Source organism: Sitodiplosis mosellana, unplaced genomic scaffold, assembly GCF_009176505.1.
Source record: "Sitodiplosis mosellana isolate CC-2019 unplaced genomic scaffold, AAFC_SMos_1.0 Smas_scaffold_6191, whole genome shotgun sequence".
NCBI lineage: Eukaryota > Metazoa > Arthropoda > Insecta > Diptera > Cecidomyiidae > Sitodiplosis > Sitodiplosis mosellana.
Window position 1 is genome coordinate 5,168,103 of NW_022601432.1, and position 16,170 is coordinate 5,184,272.

General features: G+C 34.7%; 1 protein-coding gene across 14 annotated transcripts; it reads right to left on the reverse strand.

The window, feature by feature from the left end:
- Positions 1-46: 46 nt before the first annotated feature.
- LOC129576825 (all trans-polyprenyl-diphosphate synthase PDSS2) lies at positions 47-11,126 on the reverse strand. Of its 14 annotated transcripts, none has more exons than XM_055462550.1 (7): positions 10,720-11,109; positions 7,477-7,858; positions 7,011-7,372; positions 6,603-6,826; positions 3,676-3,717; positions 2,278-2,607; positions 47-2,178 (listed from the first exon to the last, which is right to left on the reverse strand). In XM_055462550.1, the coding sequence occupies exons 3-7, from the start codon at positions 7,245-7,247 to the stop codon at positions 1,500-1,502; spliced, it is 1,512 nt and encodes a 503-aa protein (XP_055318525.1). In that variant the 5' UTR covers positions 7,248-7,372; positions 7,477-7,858; positions 10,720-11,109; the 3' UTR covers positions 47-1,499. The 14 variants fall into 14 exon arrangements, with proteins under 14 accessions (XP_055318525.1, XP_055318526.1, XP_055318527.1 ...); XM_055462551.1 differs by lacking the exon at positions 10,720-11,109 and adding an exon at positions 8,810-8,930; XM_055462552.1 differs by lacking the exon at positions 10,720-11,109 and adding an exon at positions 8,810-8,898 and having other exon boundaries at positions 7,011-7,369.
- Positions 11,127-16,170: the final 5,044 nt, after the last annotated feature.

Sequence of the window (16,170 nt, forward strand, 5' to 3'; positions counted from 1 at the left end):
AATCAGAGAGAAAAAACCAGTGCAAAATGAAACACTAACACTGTAATTGGTCTTACAATTTATTTTCGTTTATTCAATTCAGTTTTCAGTTGTTGTTTTTCTTTAACAAATTGTATACAAATGTCGATTGTTGCGTGTGTATTTTTTTTTTTTTTAATAAATAAAGAAAATAAAATTAATAACAATTTTTTTTTAAAATCTGTTTAGAAGTAAGCAACAAAATGACAAAAGAGCGGTTTTTTGTTGTTCAATATTTGCGGTGAACCGACGATTTGAAAACATGAAAAAAGTATTGGAAAGTGTGTTGGGAATAGAGTTTAAATATTCTGTAGATTTGGGAATAGACACCGCAATTTTCAAAAATTCAAATTCAACATTTTGGCTGATAAAATCAATCAAATTTCTATCGCAAACGAATTCTGGTTTTGACATATAAAAAAAGTAGTTGATGAATATTCAAGTAGCGGAGTAGCCGATTCAAGGGTGGGCTGATTCGAGAGTACGCGCGCTCATGGTTTGCAAAAAGGAAGAAAAGGAAATTGGTAATGAATCTACAGTGTGTATATACGTGTGTGCTTTTCTCTCTCTCTCTCTCTCTCTCTCTCTCTCTCTCTATCTCTCTCTCTCTCTTTCTATGATACAATTGCATTTTACGAGTATTTCGGCTTATTTATTGCTTGGCATGTGTTCGTGCATTATTATGAGACAATGAATTTCAGAATAATAATAATAAAAAGAACACACATGGTTCCTTATACACACAAGACACAGATGAAAAAACACGTTTTCATGCCATCTTTTTGTTTGTCTTCGTTCAACCACTTAAAAATTAGAGATTTCCGTTAAACACATTTACATGCTAATAATGTAGGTGTTTTTTTCTTCATTTCTTTCTCATTGGATTATTAAAGAGACCCCAAAACCAGTACTAAAATTATTTTCAATAATTTATTTTCAATAGGTTCCGTGTGCGCGATCGTGTGTTAGCGGTTGCCAATCGGATCGGTTGATGCTATTTATATGCGAATATATTTCCCTTTTTTTTACTACTACGCTCCAGTCAAAAATGCACATGATTTTTGCGGCGAAACCTGGTTTCGAAAGTGTGATGACACAAGAAAAATCGTTTTGTAAAAAAAAAAAAAAATTACGTCTGTTTCGATGTGCTAATACATCGGGAAAAAAAACATTGATTTTTGTGTGTTTGTGTCTATTTACGGCGGTTCTTTTCCTTAACAAAAATTGACCGCTTTCGGACGGAAAGCCGATTATCTAATATATCTAGGTATATATAAAAATATTGTAATCTGAACTTTATTTGCGTTACATTTTGTTTTAGTGTGTGTGTCTTTTCTCGATTACTATAGGTATAAAATGATAAAGAGCTAGTGTGCGTGTGTGTGTGTGTATGAAACGCGCACATCAGCCACGGTATATTTTGTGTGTGTGTGTGGGGGTGTGGAAGGGTGTGTGTGCATTTCAATATTTGACTAATTCATCTACAGATCTTGCATAGCATGCAAAATATTTTCGAGGGCTGTTCGAGCATCGGATGGTGGGAATTTTTTCAGCACATTCATGGCCGCCTGACTATGTTTTCGTTGTAGACTTTGTGTTTTATCAACGCTGGGCCCTTTCACAATTTCACTGTGCAACGCTTTGTAATCGACATGCTCCACGGACACATAACCCTTTTTAATCAGTTCATACGCATTTGGATCGTATTCAAGGTGATAGAGAACTGGTGCTGATACCAAACTAAATGTCGTTCCTTCGGCTAATGTTGGTTGCAAAAATGGTTCCAAATCTAAGCATGCCTGCCATGCCAATACCAAATGTTTACCAAAATGAAAGCCCAGCTTTTGTGTGGTTTCAGGTAGACCGGCCAATTTTAATGCACCTTGACAACTTTTGCCCAACAAACTGCCCGCACTGAGAATGTTTCGTAATGCCCATTCGGTATCTGGATTGCCCATGAAACGTTCCTTTTCCATTGGTTTCAGAACATCGTCGGCCAAATGAATGTCATACTCATCGTGCACATCAGCGGCAAGGCGTCGTGGTGTTTTTGGCGGTGCCGTTGGTAACGGATTATTTTGTTCATCTCGATCGCCTATGAATTCGGCTTCCGTCAAATCTCGCACCGCTGATGATATCAACTCGACCAAATCTTGATTTCTTTATGGTACATGTGAATAAAATGGACCGAAAATTAATTTGTTAATGAAAATGTCGCTCACTTAATTGAAAGAAAACAAAATATGGAAGTGAAATTACCTCAATCCAGCCAGTTCAGCACAAGAATTTCCCAATAGATAGTCACCGCTCAACAATGCAATTTTATTCCCAAACGTCATATCGCTGTGCAACGACATATCCTGTCCGGCCTGTGTAAGTGGTTGCAAATTGACCAAACCTTGATGCACCAAATGTGATATACGAATCATCTCACAGACTTCGGCCAATGCACGCTGTGAATGTAACACACCTGCACTTTTGTCATGCTCCATTTCTGGAATGCCCGGCGCCTGTCCAGCTGCCTTTGATATCAACAGTACGATCAAACCCCATGCTTGCATATTATTCCGTCCATGGTACAATAGATTTCTGTTTCAGTCAAATGGGCGTTTTTAGAATAGAAAAAAAAACGTGTTGATGAAATTGCAAAAAAAAATTCTGTTTATAAGAACCTTCACCCTAATGTTTGAAAGAGAATTAAAAAAAAACTGTACATTTTACATGTCCAACCACCGTCACCAATCGTTTTGTGTGTTTTTTTTTTCAATCGAAATCTACTATGTTCATTTTTTTTGTTTCAGTCAATCTGTCTACCGTTCGACTTGATACGTATTTAAATGAGTTTGTAATTTAGAGTTATTCTAACAATAAATCTGTAGCAATTATTGTGATACAGCATACTTATTCTATAGTTATAGTATAATTGGTAACCGTTTGCGGTGAATATTAAAATATTCACATCACATTTTATGAGAAAACACACCGTAAATATGTTTGATGGTTTTATATACCTATAAATTATAGTACACATAGTAAATATTGATTTACCGACTCGATGGCATGTTATGTTATGATGCTGTAATAATGATTTTTTTTAATACTTGCTTATTTACCGTCACCGTTTATGAATGAAATTGTAAATCTTAATAAGATACTTTGCCTTAAATAAAAGAAAGACCAACGTTTGCGGTCGAAAAAGTTAAAACAATGACCTCAATTTGAAATCATCAAAATGTCCAAAAGAATTGCTTCACCAAAATCCAAGTGAATTGTTAACAAGGTAAATTCCAAAAATGGAGGAAATTGCGCTTATTTCGAGGAATTGTGAGTAAATTTATTTATTTATTGAATACCATGTGCTCCAATATGATTAAGATTTGGATAGATTCCATTGCGAATAACCAACCAACTGCCTGTGAAGTGTGTGAAGTAGACTGTGTAGATCAAATCTACATTTAAAAAAAAATTTGAATTTCAGTTCCAAATTCTTTTGTTAATTCAAATCAACCGAATACCCCAAAGAACCAAATGATTTTGAGCCGGAGAACTGAATATGGGATTTAATAGAAGTGTCCATAAATTTTGTTTTGGGTTATTGGTTGGGAAATTGGCTGCATAACGCCGTTGGAATTGGTTTTTTTCATTTTATTTACCCACCTGTCTCTCTCGGTAATGCTAACAATTTGTGATGCCGCGTTTCTAACATGAGGATCAAGTGCAAATTGGAATAAATAAAAAGGTTTCTTTTTGAATGATGTGGTGACGATATAATTTTGATAAAGAAAAAAAATTTCAATAAAATTTCAAACAAAATAAAAATCATTCGAAATAATTATGGTAAAAAGAAAAATGTAAACTAAGTAATTTTTATGACCTGGAATAATGAAAAAAAAAAAACGAATAAGAATGGATGGATCGAGGGCATACGATTGTGCTATTCGAAAAGAATACACATAAGAGAAATAGAAACGTGAATTTTTGCTAAACTATCTATCTAGCACATGTAGTCACAGACAAAACAAGTGAATGAAAAACACAAAAAAGTGTACATTAACAATTTTTTTTTCCTTCAAAAAAGTGTGCGTTTCCCGTTAAAGTGGCTTTGAATCGATGATGAACGTGATTCAATGAACAAATATCACGGACATACACAAATTTTCGGAATTGTGTCGAAACCGCCGTTCTACCAATCTAAAATTGAAATCTCGTTTTTTGTTTGCCGTTCATTTGTCGAAATGCATACGAATTGATACAATGATGTTTCGCTTTGTTTGAATTGACCTTCTGTGTATGCCACTATACCACTTGTTCAACTAGCGTGCACACTGAAACTACTACATTCTACCTTGCAGACACAGAAAATATTGTTGTGTAATCGTTGCTGTTGCTGTTGGTGTATTTTTTTTTGTAGTATCTTTGCAGATGCTCTAACTAAAAGTGAAATGATGATGATGATGATGATGATCATGATGGCAAGGAACGTGGTTGAAGGCCACGTGCTGTTTCACAAACACATACACGAGGTGGACTTGTTCATTTAACCCAAGAAAAATATGGCAAACATTTAATGATGTATTTTTTTGCTGCTGCTGCTTCTTTGACGACGAATGCGCATAATATCCGGGTGATCAAAATAAACCAGAGCTTACAATGATGAATTGCATGGTTGATCAGTTCCGGAGCCCCATCGTCAACGACAAAGAAGAAAACCATTGTTGATCCAATCGGAGAGCGATTCAATATCAAGCTCTTGATTTGTTTAACGATTCCATTTGCACAAAGATAATTTATATGCCATTCATGATCTGTTATCGCAAAACATAAAGGCAAAATCAGATATGCCGAATTCCGAGCAACGAAAAAAAAAAATTGAGTTCATATTCACACACATACATAGAGTGCGAGAGCGAACTAGTGAGTGTGTAAAGAAAAAAGGTCCGGCATTGTCACTTTCTTTTGCCTGAATCATAAAGAGCATCGCGAAGAAAGGCCATACACTAAATAGACAGATATTTATGGTTGCTAAATCGGTCGCTGTGTGTGTGTGTGTGTGTGCTTTTTTCGGGTTTGGTTGTTGTTTCGAATTATTTCGTTTTTTTTGTGTGTCGTATCTGTTGTTATGTTTATGATTTTCGGTTTTCGCTTGTCAACAAAACCCACAAAATGCCGACATACCACGATTATAGTATATTCATCGATAACACCTCATTTTTTTTCTTCCAAGCTGGCTCGCTCGCTTGCTCACACCATCTGTATGTGTGTTAATCGCTCACATGGAATTCCAAAAGTAAAACTATATTTTTTTGCTGCGGAAAACAGTGCGAGCGATTGTGTGTGTGTGTGTGTGTGTGTGATGATTCTCTTTCATGGTACATGTCATAAAGTTTCCTTGTTTTTGCAATAACAAAAAAATAAATGTAAGACGTTCACAAGCGATTTTAAAATTAACATAATTTTCGCGCGTTTAAGTCGCTCATTTCGCATATTTCATGAGTAGTATATATGTGTGTGCTATTTTTTGTCTTGTTCAGATGGTTGATTGTAATTTTGCCTGATGAGTTACAGTGGCGATGATGACAGCGATAGCCAAAGCAGTACGGCAGTACATTCAAGGCACGTTTGAATCAGCATGCTCATTCATTTGCACATTGTTCCAACACACCGACGATACGCGTTGTCATTGCATGCGAAACAATTGACGAAATTCATAGTTGAGTCTAAAATAATCTTCCACACCCTGGCAAAATGCAATTAACGACGAACCAACCGGATTGCACATACACACACGTCTACGTCATTTGACTCGCCATTGTTGTGCATACTTTGTATGCGCAATACAAACAATACATTCGTCGGCAAACAGACGAGAGAAAAAAGTCATTCTCGTCGGACTAAAGAGGTATTTGCACATTTGGTAATGAGCATGAACGTTTGAACAAACCATAACAGTCTATGCATGGATTTTTGGTTTTTTTTTTTACTTTTATGATTCCTACAGTTTTTGGCAATTGCAAATTATTTCATACCGATAATATTAATTCCCTAATTCCGTGTGCTTTACCTAGATGTTTGCGATTTTTTTTGTTGTTGTTGCGTTCCTTCGCACTTTTTCGCTATCAAAATATTGTATCAAACATTTAAACATTTAAATTGGTGTTGCTGTGTTTGTTTTCCTTCTGCCAAGCATAAATTCAAATAGCTCGCAATGAAAATCGACATTAACACAATCAATACAAATGGTAAACATTGGGCACGGGCGAATGGTTTTTTTTTCTGCTATGTGTCTTTCGTTTGTTCGTTGATTTTTTTGCTCCGTGGACTAATCTACAGGAACAACTAATGATTGAATTCCTATTGTGTTTTTTGTTGTTGTTGTTGTTGTTGTTGCTGGTTGTTGTTGTTCGAATTACGATTCATGCGAGCTGTCGAAGAACGCAAAGGTGGCGCGCGAGCGTGAGCCAGCTTTGCCAGTTCATTTCGTTCGTTCGTTCAAATGCACACAGAGCACATAAAACCGAGCTAACAGAAGTAATAGAAACACAAAAGACAGAGATAGAAAGAGAGAGAGAGAAAAAAAAGCTTACTTGGCCGTTTTGAGTAACGGATGATTACTTCCAACCAATTTCCTTAAATGTAGCGCAACATTGGCTACTTCGTCGCTGAGCAGCCAACGTAAGCTTAGAAATGACGTTGGATAACCGACAATTTTTTCAGCTTCGCTTACGGCACGATCCCAATCGTGTTTTTGCAGAGCTTTTGTGGCTACCTTCTCCAATTTTGATCCGCTTGTCGATGCATATGTGCACTTCTGTTTGAACGATAAAAACCGATCGAAATATGATAAGAAATCAGCGAACAAACTTATATTTCTCTTCTTTTCTTTTCTGTAGTTTTGTTTTTGTTTTTTGTTTTTTTTTTCCTTGAAAGGAGTAAGTTTTTGTTTCGCTTCTAATTGTTTAGTTGTTTTTGTTTTCAGCTGAAGAGTTGATTACCTGATCATTGTGGATTTGTTGTGCCAAACTACTCCTTTGTAACAATGTATGATGATGACGACGATGGTGATGATGACTATGAACAGACACTACATTGCTGCTGGCGGCGACGGTGGCGGCTGGTAATTGATGATTTGATAACGACGACGATGTTTGCAAACAACGCAATCCATTTACGATTGACGTTGCGTTTGTCGAATTTTTTGGCCACAAATATTTTAAACGATAAAACGACATATTTTCGATAACTTTCTTTTTCTTTTGTTATTTATTTGGTTTTTGTTTTTTGCCCCTTTATTTTCTTCTTTCGTTGCGTTTCAAACATAAACACAAGCACACGATATTGATTATTGTAACTTCTTCTATGTGATTTGTAGAAAGAAAAAAATGAAAAACAAACTTTCAGTGTCAACGTTATGGTCGGTGTTGTTGTTGTTTTTTTTTTTCAATCAAATCGAAAACTCACTTTCACACCCACTTTTGAACAGTTCGTCGCTTATTTGTTTATTTCTTTCTCGAACCAATTTCTGTGTGTTTTTTCTTCCTTCTTTCTCTATCTCTCTCTGTGTGTCTTGTCTGCTTTAATTCGATTCAAATCACCAAAATGATGTTTTTTTTTCAGTCTTCTTTTTGTTTTAAATTTAAACCATAGACGTAAATAAGGGAAAAAAAAACTTTAATAAAATCTCTCACTCATATTATTTGAAACACATTTGATTTGATTTTGTTTGATAATTATTTGTTTTTGTTGACGGTAAACAACTTTCGTATCAATTGAGTTTTGTTTTAAAATTGAAAAAAAAAATCTAATTGCATCTATGATTTGGCCTGTCGAACGACGAATCTATCTGTAAATGGAAAACATTGAAAATGAATTTACAGTAGCGAAAAAAAGAGACGGTTTCTTTTTTGTTTCAAACAATAAAATCGTTTCTCTCTGTCCCGCTCTCTATGTGCGAGATCGGTGTGGTGTTAATGTGCAAAACAGACAGAAGAGTAAAAAAAAAGCGATATGTATTTGGTTTTTCTTTCTTTCTTTCTTCATTGAACAGTTTCGATGAACGATCCAACACACACCGAGTCCAAAGGGAACAAAACTTTTTTTTTTATAAATATACTGAAACGCACAGAAACGAAAAAGAAATACGTATTCGAAAGAATGTATGCAATTAACGACCATATAGTATTTCCAAACACACAACTAATCCATTCATTGAACGTAAATACACTGAAGAAACCGCGCATTTTTCGTCTCACTTTTCATTGGGATTTGGATACGTCAAAAGAAAAAAAAAACGAAATGAAAAACACACACACACACACACACCACAGTGAGCGCAGTAAAAGTCGCAGAAGAAACAGCAATGGCAATAATGTCTCTCGCTGAGAGAGCGCACACAAACTGAGTTAAAACACTGCCGTGGTATGTACAAACACGACCAAACGAGAAAACCTAATGGTTAAAAATCAAAAGTAAAAAAAAAATTCCCCGTGTGTACCTGCTACGTGTACGTATTGATTGGTTGCATTTAAACTGAAGAGAAAAAATTCATATCGGTCTCATGCACCGCACTTACACACATAATCATACTCACACTCAACACTCATACAACTCACACTCGCAAGTAAGTAGCAGTTCACTTTAGGCCATAGAGATTTTAACTCGATGAAAACGCTTTTTTCTTCTTTCAAATGATGAAGTTAAGTTAAAATCATGCGATTTTGGACGAGTTATTTCTTCTTTTCCACACCAAAAACAAAAATGCTGCTTATCAATAAAGAGACAAAAGCACACACACCGTTTGTTCACACGATTTTCCTCTCTCAATTCAAATGGCCTAAGAAAATTAAAAAAAAAAGAAATTACGATCGCAAAAAGCAAAAAAAAAACTCAACCAAAACTACGAGCTTCAAAACTTTGGAAATGGCAACTGAGCTCACAAAACGGCAATGATATAGAAATTGAGTGTTAACAATTCGTTCACCACTACGTCGATCACCGAGCAACGAGTCGTGTGTACGGTGAATATGGCCATCGATGTCTTTTCACAGTTAGTATGTGATCGTGCGGCAGTGCATGTATGCTACTTTGGAAACAAACAAACGGTACGAATGGCGAAGACGGAGCGAGCGAGTGAGCAAGAGAAAGAAAGGGAAAAAATGCCGAGCCAAAATCTTAGGCGAAGTAAGCAAGCATACAGAGCACACCGTGTTTCTGGGATTGGTTTGTGTGCTTTCGACAGATAGCTGTATGATGTGTGAGAGTAAGAAACAATCGAAACAGAGGCAGCAACAGCAGAAGAAGAAGAAGAAGAAGAATACGCGATTCACGCGATCTAAAGCGGAATGAGTAAATACCAATCATTTTGGGTACGATAAGTGGCACACACCGATACCAAAATCATCACAGTCATTTCACAGTCAGGTGGCAAAAATGAATGCGCACTCCATACGCACTCACTGGCTGGCTGGTTGACTGAATCGAATGGGTCGGAGCGTAGCGAGTAAGCGAGCTAGCGAGCGAATTAGCGGGAGCTACAGCGATTTTTGTGTGTATTTATGGGACCCGTGCCCGAGCGAAATGTAAATGACGAAAACAACACACTTTGCTAGACATTATGCTTTGTAAACGCATACACACGACGGCCAGAAAAAGAGAAAAGTGAAGAGAAAGACGCACGAAGCACATAGCCGCACGGTCGAAACGAAGAAGTGCGCACGAGGAGGTGTGAGAGAGAGAGAAAAGAAGGCAAAGAAATGCCATTAATGAAAATTTATTTTTAAAAAAAAAGAGAAATTTATTTACATATATATTGGATTGGATTGAATTGAATTGGATAGACACTCATAAAGCGAACGACTGACTGACTCGAGACTACAACACAACCACACACACACACACAAACACACACACACAATGTGTGTGTGTTCCATACGCACGGGTCCGCAATAACACATGATAGAAATCAGACATTTACCTACTTTGTGGAAGAAATACAACACTTTTCACTGTTCATTCCATTTTAACTTTTGTTGTTGCTTCTCTCTCGATCCGATTTGTTATTAGGTCGGTTGGTTCGGTGCGCTGATGGCAGGCTCGTTATATTCGGGTTTTGATTTTAAATGCTTCATTTCCCTACGTTCCGTTCGCCTTTTACCCATTTTGAATGTGTCTCACATTCTTTCTCTCTGTGTCTCTTGTAATAGTTTGCACGCACACACACATCCAAAACAATGCACCACACGTGTGCATAAATTGTCGACATTCAAGAATTGAAGGTAGTCATCCGATGGAAATATAAGTGGAATGCAAAAAATGATCATATTCATTGATTTCCAAATGGCCCAATCAACGAAATGCTAATCGATGTGCAAATTGAGTGGGCCACCGCATAGACTGTGTCACACAGGCAACGATTTTCAGGTTTTTTTTTTTCGTACGATGGTATTTACATCATCAGGAGCCCTACTGGCTGCTGCTGATTTAATCATGAAATCCGAAAGCCCCATTACACAATCGACAGCTACATTCGATTACCCATTCAATAGAAATGATCACGTGCTCGCTCGCTCGCTCGCTTCGACGGAATAAAAACTCGTTTGTAATCGGCACCAATCAATCACAATCCACCCAATTGAATTGAATCGATGTTCGAGCCTTCGCTTCCTTTCAACATGACAACAATATCAGTAGCAACAAACATTTTACCATTTTCTAAATCCACGGCTCCACATTGAATGCAATGCTTTTGGCTGAGGATTGAGATATTTTATTTGTGACATTCTGTTTACTTTTCGCACTCTACTACGAAATGTTCAATCACTGTCTTCTTTTTTCTAGAACAACTGTTGTCCCATTCAATTACGTTTCGGCAAACGAGATAAAATGAATGTGTAACACAATAGTAAAAGTCAATTCAGCATTATCTCTCATAATACACTATGATTTTTCTTTAAAACGTTTGACGAACAATAATCTATCAATACGAGAATGAATTGGTCGCTGTTTAACCTTGTTTTGAAATTGAAATTTGCTATTGTTGTTGTTACACGAAAGCGAGAGAGACGTTTTGACGTTTGGCTCGCGCGCACATGCTATATATGATGATAAGCAGCAAATGTCATGCACACCGAATCTCTCAAGTCATATGAGGCGCTACATGTACTTAGTCATCTATGTACTTAGCCTTAAATACATACACTTGTGATGAGCAAACATATTCAGCGTGCGCGGCACAAAGAAGTGCGAAAACAATGAACAACGAACTTTTTTTTATTCTTCTTTAAATTGGGTATTTTATTTTAAATTCATAATTAGGATCGCGTACAGGAATATTACAATTCTGCAGTTTTTTTTTACACACATTTACGTTTAATTTATTGTGTTCATTTCATTTCAAATGGATTTTTGTTTTTTTCGGTGTTATTTTTCGGCTGTTTTTTTGACACCTTCTCTCTGAATGAGAAGTTAACTCACAACATTGTTTTCTCTTTTGTTGACAAATTTTGTTTTATCTACATACATTTTGATTCAATTCGTTCCATTTCTATGTTTCTATGTCACGTCATCTTCTTGTAGATTTATGTAGAAATTGCGTTTTTTGAAAATTATTCAAAATTCGATTTTTATAAATTTATTTAGTTGATTTTTTTTTCTTCTATTTCTTATTTCTCAATTTTTTCTATTTTGTTTCATTGCGGAATATGCGTACATTGAATGGGTTCAAAATGTCTAAATATTTGCACCTTGGTTTGTTAGTTGCATGTTCATGGAAAAATTACAAAAATTAAAGTAATACGTGTAAAAAGGTGCATTTAGTTGTTGTTTTGCTGTTTTTTTTGTGTCTTTGGCTTTTTATTTTATGCGTATTAAAATGTTCAACCCATTTATTTTTTGTTGCTCTTGCCGATCAAATCCGAAGTAGTGCACTTCGGTTGACGTATTCACAATTTTTTTTTTTTAATTTTATTAGAGGGATAAATTAGAATGAACGTAGGCTTTGTTAAGCTTTGTTTTTTGTTTCTAAAAAAATGCAATTTTTACTATATAAATGAGCAGGTTGCTGTCTAAATGCTCCTGAGCTAGGAAATTTCTTCTCTCATAAATTCATTACGTTTCGTTGTATTCGGTTTTTTTTTGGTTTAACTATAGTAATGCTGATGACATTCTTCGATTCTTCTAAGAAAAGCTCTATAAATTTCAATGTTTTCTTTTTGTTTTGCTACAGTCAAATTTGTTTGCCATTGATCGTCGTATTGAATATGTATCATTTGATTTGATATTTTGTTTTTGTTTTAAGATCACATTTATGAAATACTACCAACAAATGACACGAATATCTGTTAACCCTCAACTGCATGAATTTTCCCCAGGACTGGGAGTACTGGTATTTGGTTGATTTTTGGCCATAGATAACGAAAAAAATATTCATAATCCTAGATTTCCCATGGTTTAGTCAGGAAATGCGATAGAAATAAGTCAGAGAACAATGAAATCCATTGTTTAAAAGTGTCAAAAATATGTCTAATTTGGAAACCGAATAATTTATTTTGTCAAATTTTCGTTTTCGTGCACATTTTTGTTTATAACTCACCAATCGTACGACATAGACAAATGACGCCAAAGACAAAAATAAAGAAAAAACATTGACAAATAAAAATTCCCCTTGAAGCAATGTCATCCGCCGTACGATTCACATTATACAGGTGTTTAAATGATGCCCACCAAAAGGCGGGCTTATGCAGTTGAGGGTTAACAGGTGTTGATTTCAACTGTTTGGTCGTCAATATGTGATGTTTTTCGTTGATGAATATGCTTCAAGTGAATGTGTTGATTGTTTGAAATTATGGATCAACAATTGTGCAATCGATGAACGAATGTTTTCATTGAACGCTTTTGAATTTCAAATGGGTTTATTTGGACCGAAAAACGTTCACATTGCCCACAAACCGACTTAGAGTCGAAAACTTTGACCGTAAAAAATTTGTTTTTTTTTTCTTCACATTAACAAAAATTGAAAATACATGGCAAAAAAGAAATATCAACCGTAATTGTCATGAATTCATCACCTTATATACCATTCCCTGTTTGGGAATTTGGTGTGATTTTTGTGCCAGGGCTATTATTACTTCTTTTTTTTCCAAATTCATTGGTTTTGCATCTTCTTCAGCATTTTCTCTAGATAAAATTGCATTAAATTTATATACATTGGATTCGATGTGCGGAACTAGTTGTGAAACTATTGGATTTGGACTGCATTCTCAAGCTTGCAAATATATATAAATGTAAAGGCCTCTTTCAAGCCAGGAAAATGAGTGACGAGAATCCTAATAAAAAAACAAACAAACACTTGATAATTTGTTGTTGTTGTTTTTTCTTTCTTCTTTTGGTTTAAGTTCTGTGCTTTTTTTTTAAATTTAGTTTTCTATTCATCTTAACATTGTTCTCTCTTTAAAAAATGAAACACCATCGTCACTAAAGCTCGCTAAAATGAATACCATTTAATGTAATGTAATCTGAATTTCCTGTGAACTAACTTGTTATTTGTTGTTTTTTCTTTAAATATATCACACACATAGAGACCGACAACGAGACAGAGATTAGATTTACAGAGATTGATTTTGTTTTTATTTTAGAGAGTCATTCTCTCTACGTACATATAAGAAGCAGTTTAAATGTGTTTTTTTTTTATTCATTGTTATTATTATTAGTATTAATTTCATTTTAATGTTTTGACATTTCATTTTTGACATCCAACTATCACAGCCCCACAAACTGTTTAGGTTTTAGGTTCAGTAATGCAAATATAGATTTGATGTGTCTGTCTCAAAAAGATGCACTTAGTGCTAAGTTTGTCTACGAAACGAAAAATAATAAAATGACAAAGAAAAACCAAAACAAAAATCCGAATTAGCATTGAATATTTCTATCAATTTACCTACTAGAAAAAGGTGTTGCTTCAACCTGTTATGACCTGATGACGATCGGAATTGTTAATGTGTTTCTTTTGTCACTGACACAATATTTTGCATTGTTTTTCTTTCTGTTTGCCCCTAATTAACACTGAATTAAGTCTCTTGCACACTTCTATCTGCATATGATGGAGAATTACAACGAACGAAAATGCGCGTTCAGAGCGAAACGAAGAAAGAGGTAAACGAAACTCCATATTTGAAAATGATCATATTTAAATGGTTCAATTTAGATGGAATATTGAGAAAGAAAGAGAAAGAAAGAGGGAAAAAACAAAGAAGGAAAAAAGAAAAAAGAAATGATGACTCATTTATTTTGTCTTACTTTCGCATAATGAATTCTTCGTTTCCATATAATTTTACTGATTAAATACATATTTATTAATTTTTCTTTTTGTTTTGTTTTCATGTTAAAAAAAGGCTCGGTTTTTTTGTGTATTACAAATAGTTCATATCATTTAAAATGCCATATGACGGATACGGTGCATCCATACGGGTTTTGAATGAACACTTTTCAACAATGTTCATTCGCTGTGTTTGCGCCACATCATTTTTTTGTCTGTTTTTCATGATCCGTTTTTTTTTCTCTCTCACGCAAAACAATTCAAATATACAGATTCCAATGTGTATGTGTTTTAATTTCGGTTTTATTTCTCTGTTGCATTCGAATGGAAGTAAAAACATTCGAACAAAGCCTGAAACTATTATCCTATACAAAATGCTAGAATCTTCTTTTTTCTTTTAAATAACACTTTTTTATCTTCATTCACAGGAGTTTCCATTATTTTTTTAAACTTTTTTAAATTATTTTTTTTTTTTTGATGATACAACTTTCTGATTCAGAAATTACCACAATTTAAGTCTAAATAAGTTGATAATTTCAACAAATTGTGAACCATTGAAACTGAAAATGTCGTCGTTATCGTAAATTCATTTTATTTGCCAAGAAAAAATCTCAAACAATTTGCACAAACCATTAAAAAAAAATCGAATAAAAATTGTAACAAATATCTCATATCTTGTGTGTGTATGAATTGAAAATATTTTGAATTGAAATATACAGAAAAAAAGGAGTATTCCCCAACAAAAAAAAACGGATATGTTGGACGTGTTTGTGTCAAAAGTGATTTCGATTTAACGCGATTTGTAGCGGTTTAAGTAAATCATGTAATAAAAAAATGTTTCAACAGCCTATGTATAAAAAATATGCAAAAAAAAAATACCAACAAATTTGAATTTTGCTTCGTCACCGCTGACGCTGTGGTCACAAATTGGTGCGCGGCTTTGATTGTGAGGAGGATAAAGGTGGTATTGTTGTTCTATTCTTCAATTTTTGTTTTCTAATTTCATTTCCGTTTTTATTGATTTTTGATTATATTCTTCATCTTTTGCTGGATGACTATTTGAGTTGAGCACAATGGCTCTTGCATTAACCAGTATGAAAAAAGTACATAGTTTACATTTGAGCTTATACACGCATGAGAGAAAAACTTTGTGTATCTGAGAGTGATGGGGAATGGGGTAGAATAGTTGAATTAATTCTGACGAAGGGCGATGGGGCGGTCAGGTAGGTGAATGTGCTATAATAAGTAGTTGGTAAAAAAATACCTAACATAATTCATTAAATCTTGTTCACAAAAAGTCTATGTACAAAATATTTGTTGGGTGTCTTTTTTTTTATTGTTGCCATTGTTATTAGTTAATTCTCGTTTTGTTTCCTCATCTGATATGAACATATCACAAATCATATTGTAGCTTCATGTTCGTGTATGTTTTTATTTTTCATTTCTATCTTAGTTCATCTCATGATTTTTATTCCATTTGTTTTTTCTGTATGTCAATTAATGGTGTAGTTGTTTGTTTATTGTGGGATGAAGTGTTGTCTAAAATGCTATGGAATTTTTGTTTTTCTTGGTGGCATTTGATTCGACCGTTTGTTCGAATTGACAATTGTTTGTTTTCTCTTCCCTTCTTCATCATCATCATCATCATCATCATCATCATCAAAAAGAGGTTCAATCAAAGGGATATTGCAACTTTTTTGACCAGAAAAAACGCCATCTTACGTCGTGCCCGTAAATTATTTTACTGTACATTTCGATGGTAGAGCTTGAACAAAAGTTCAACACTATGCATAAACTTGGAAAGAGCTTGATAAACTTGATGAAATACATATATTTTATGGTAG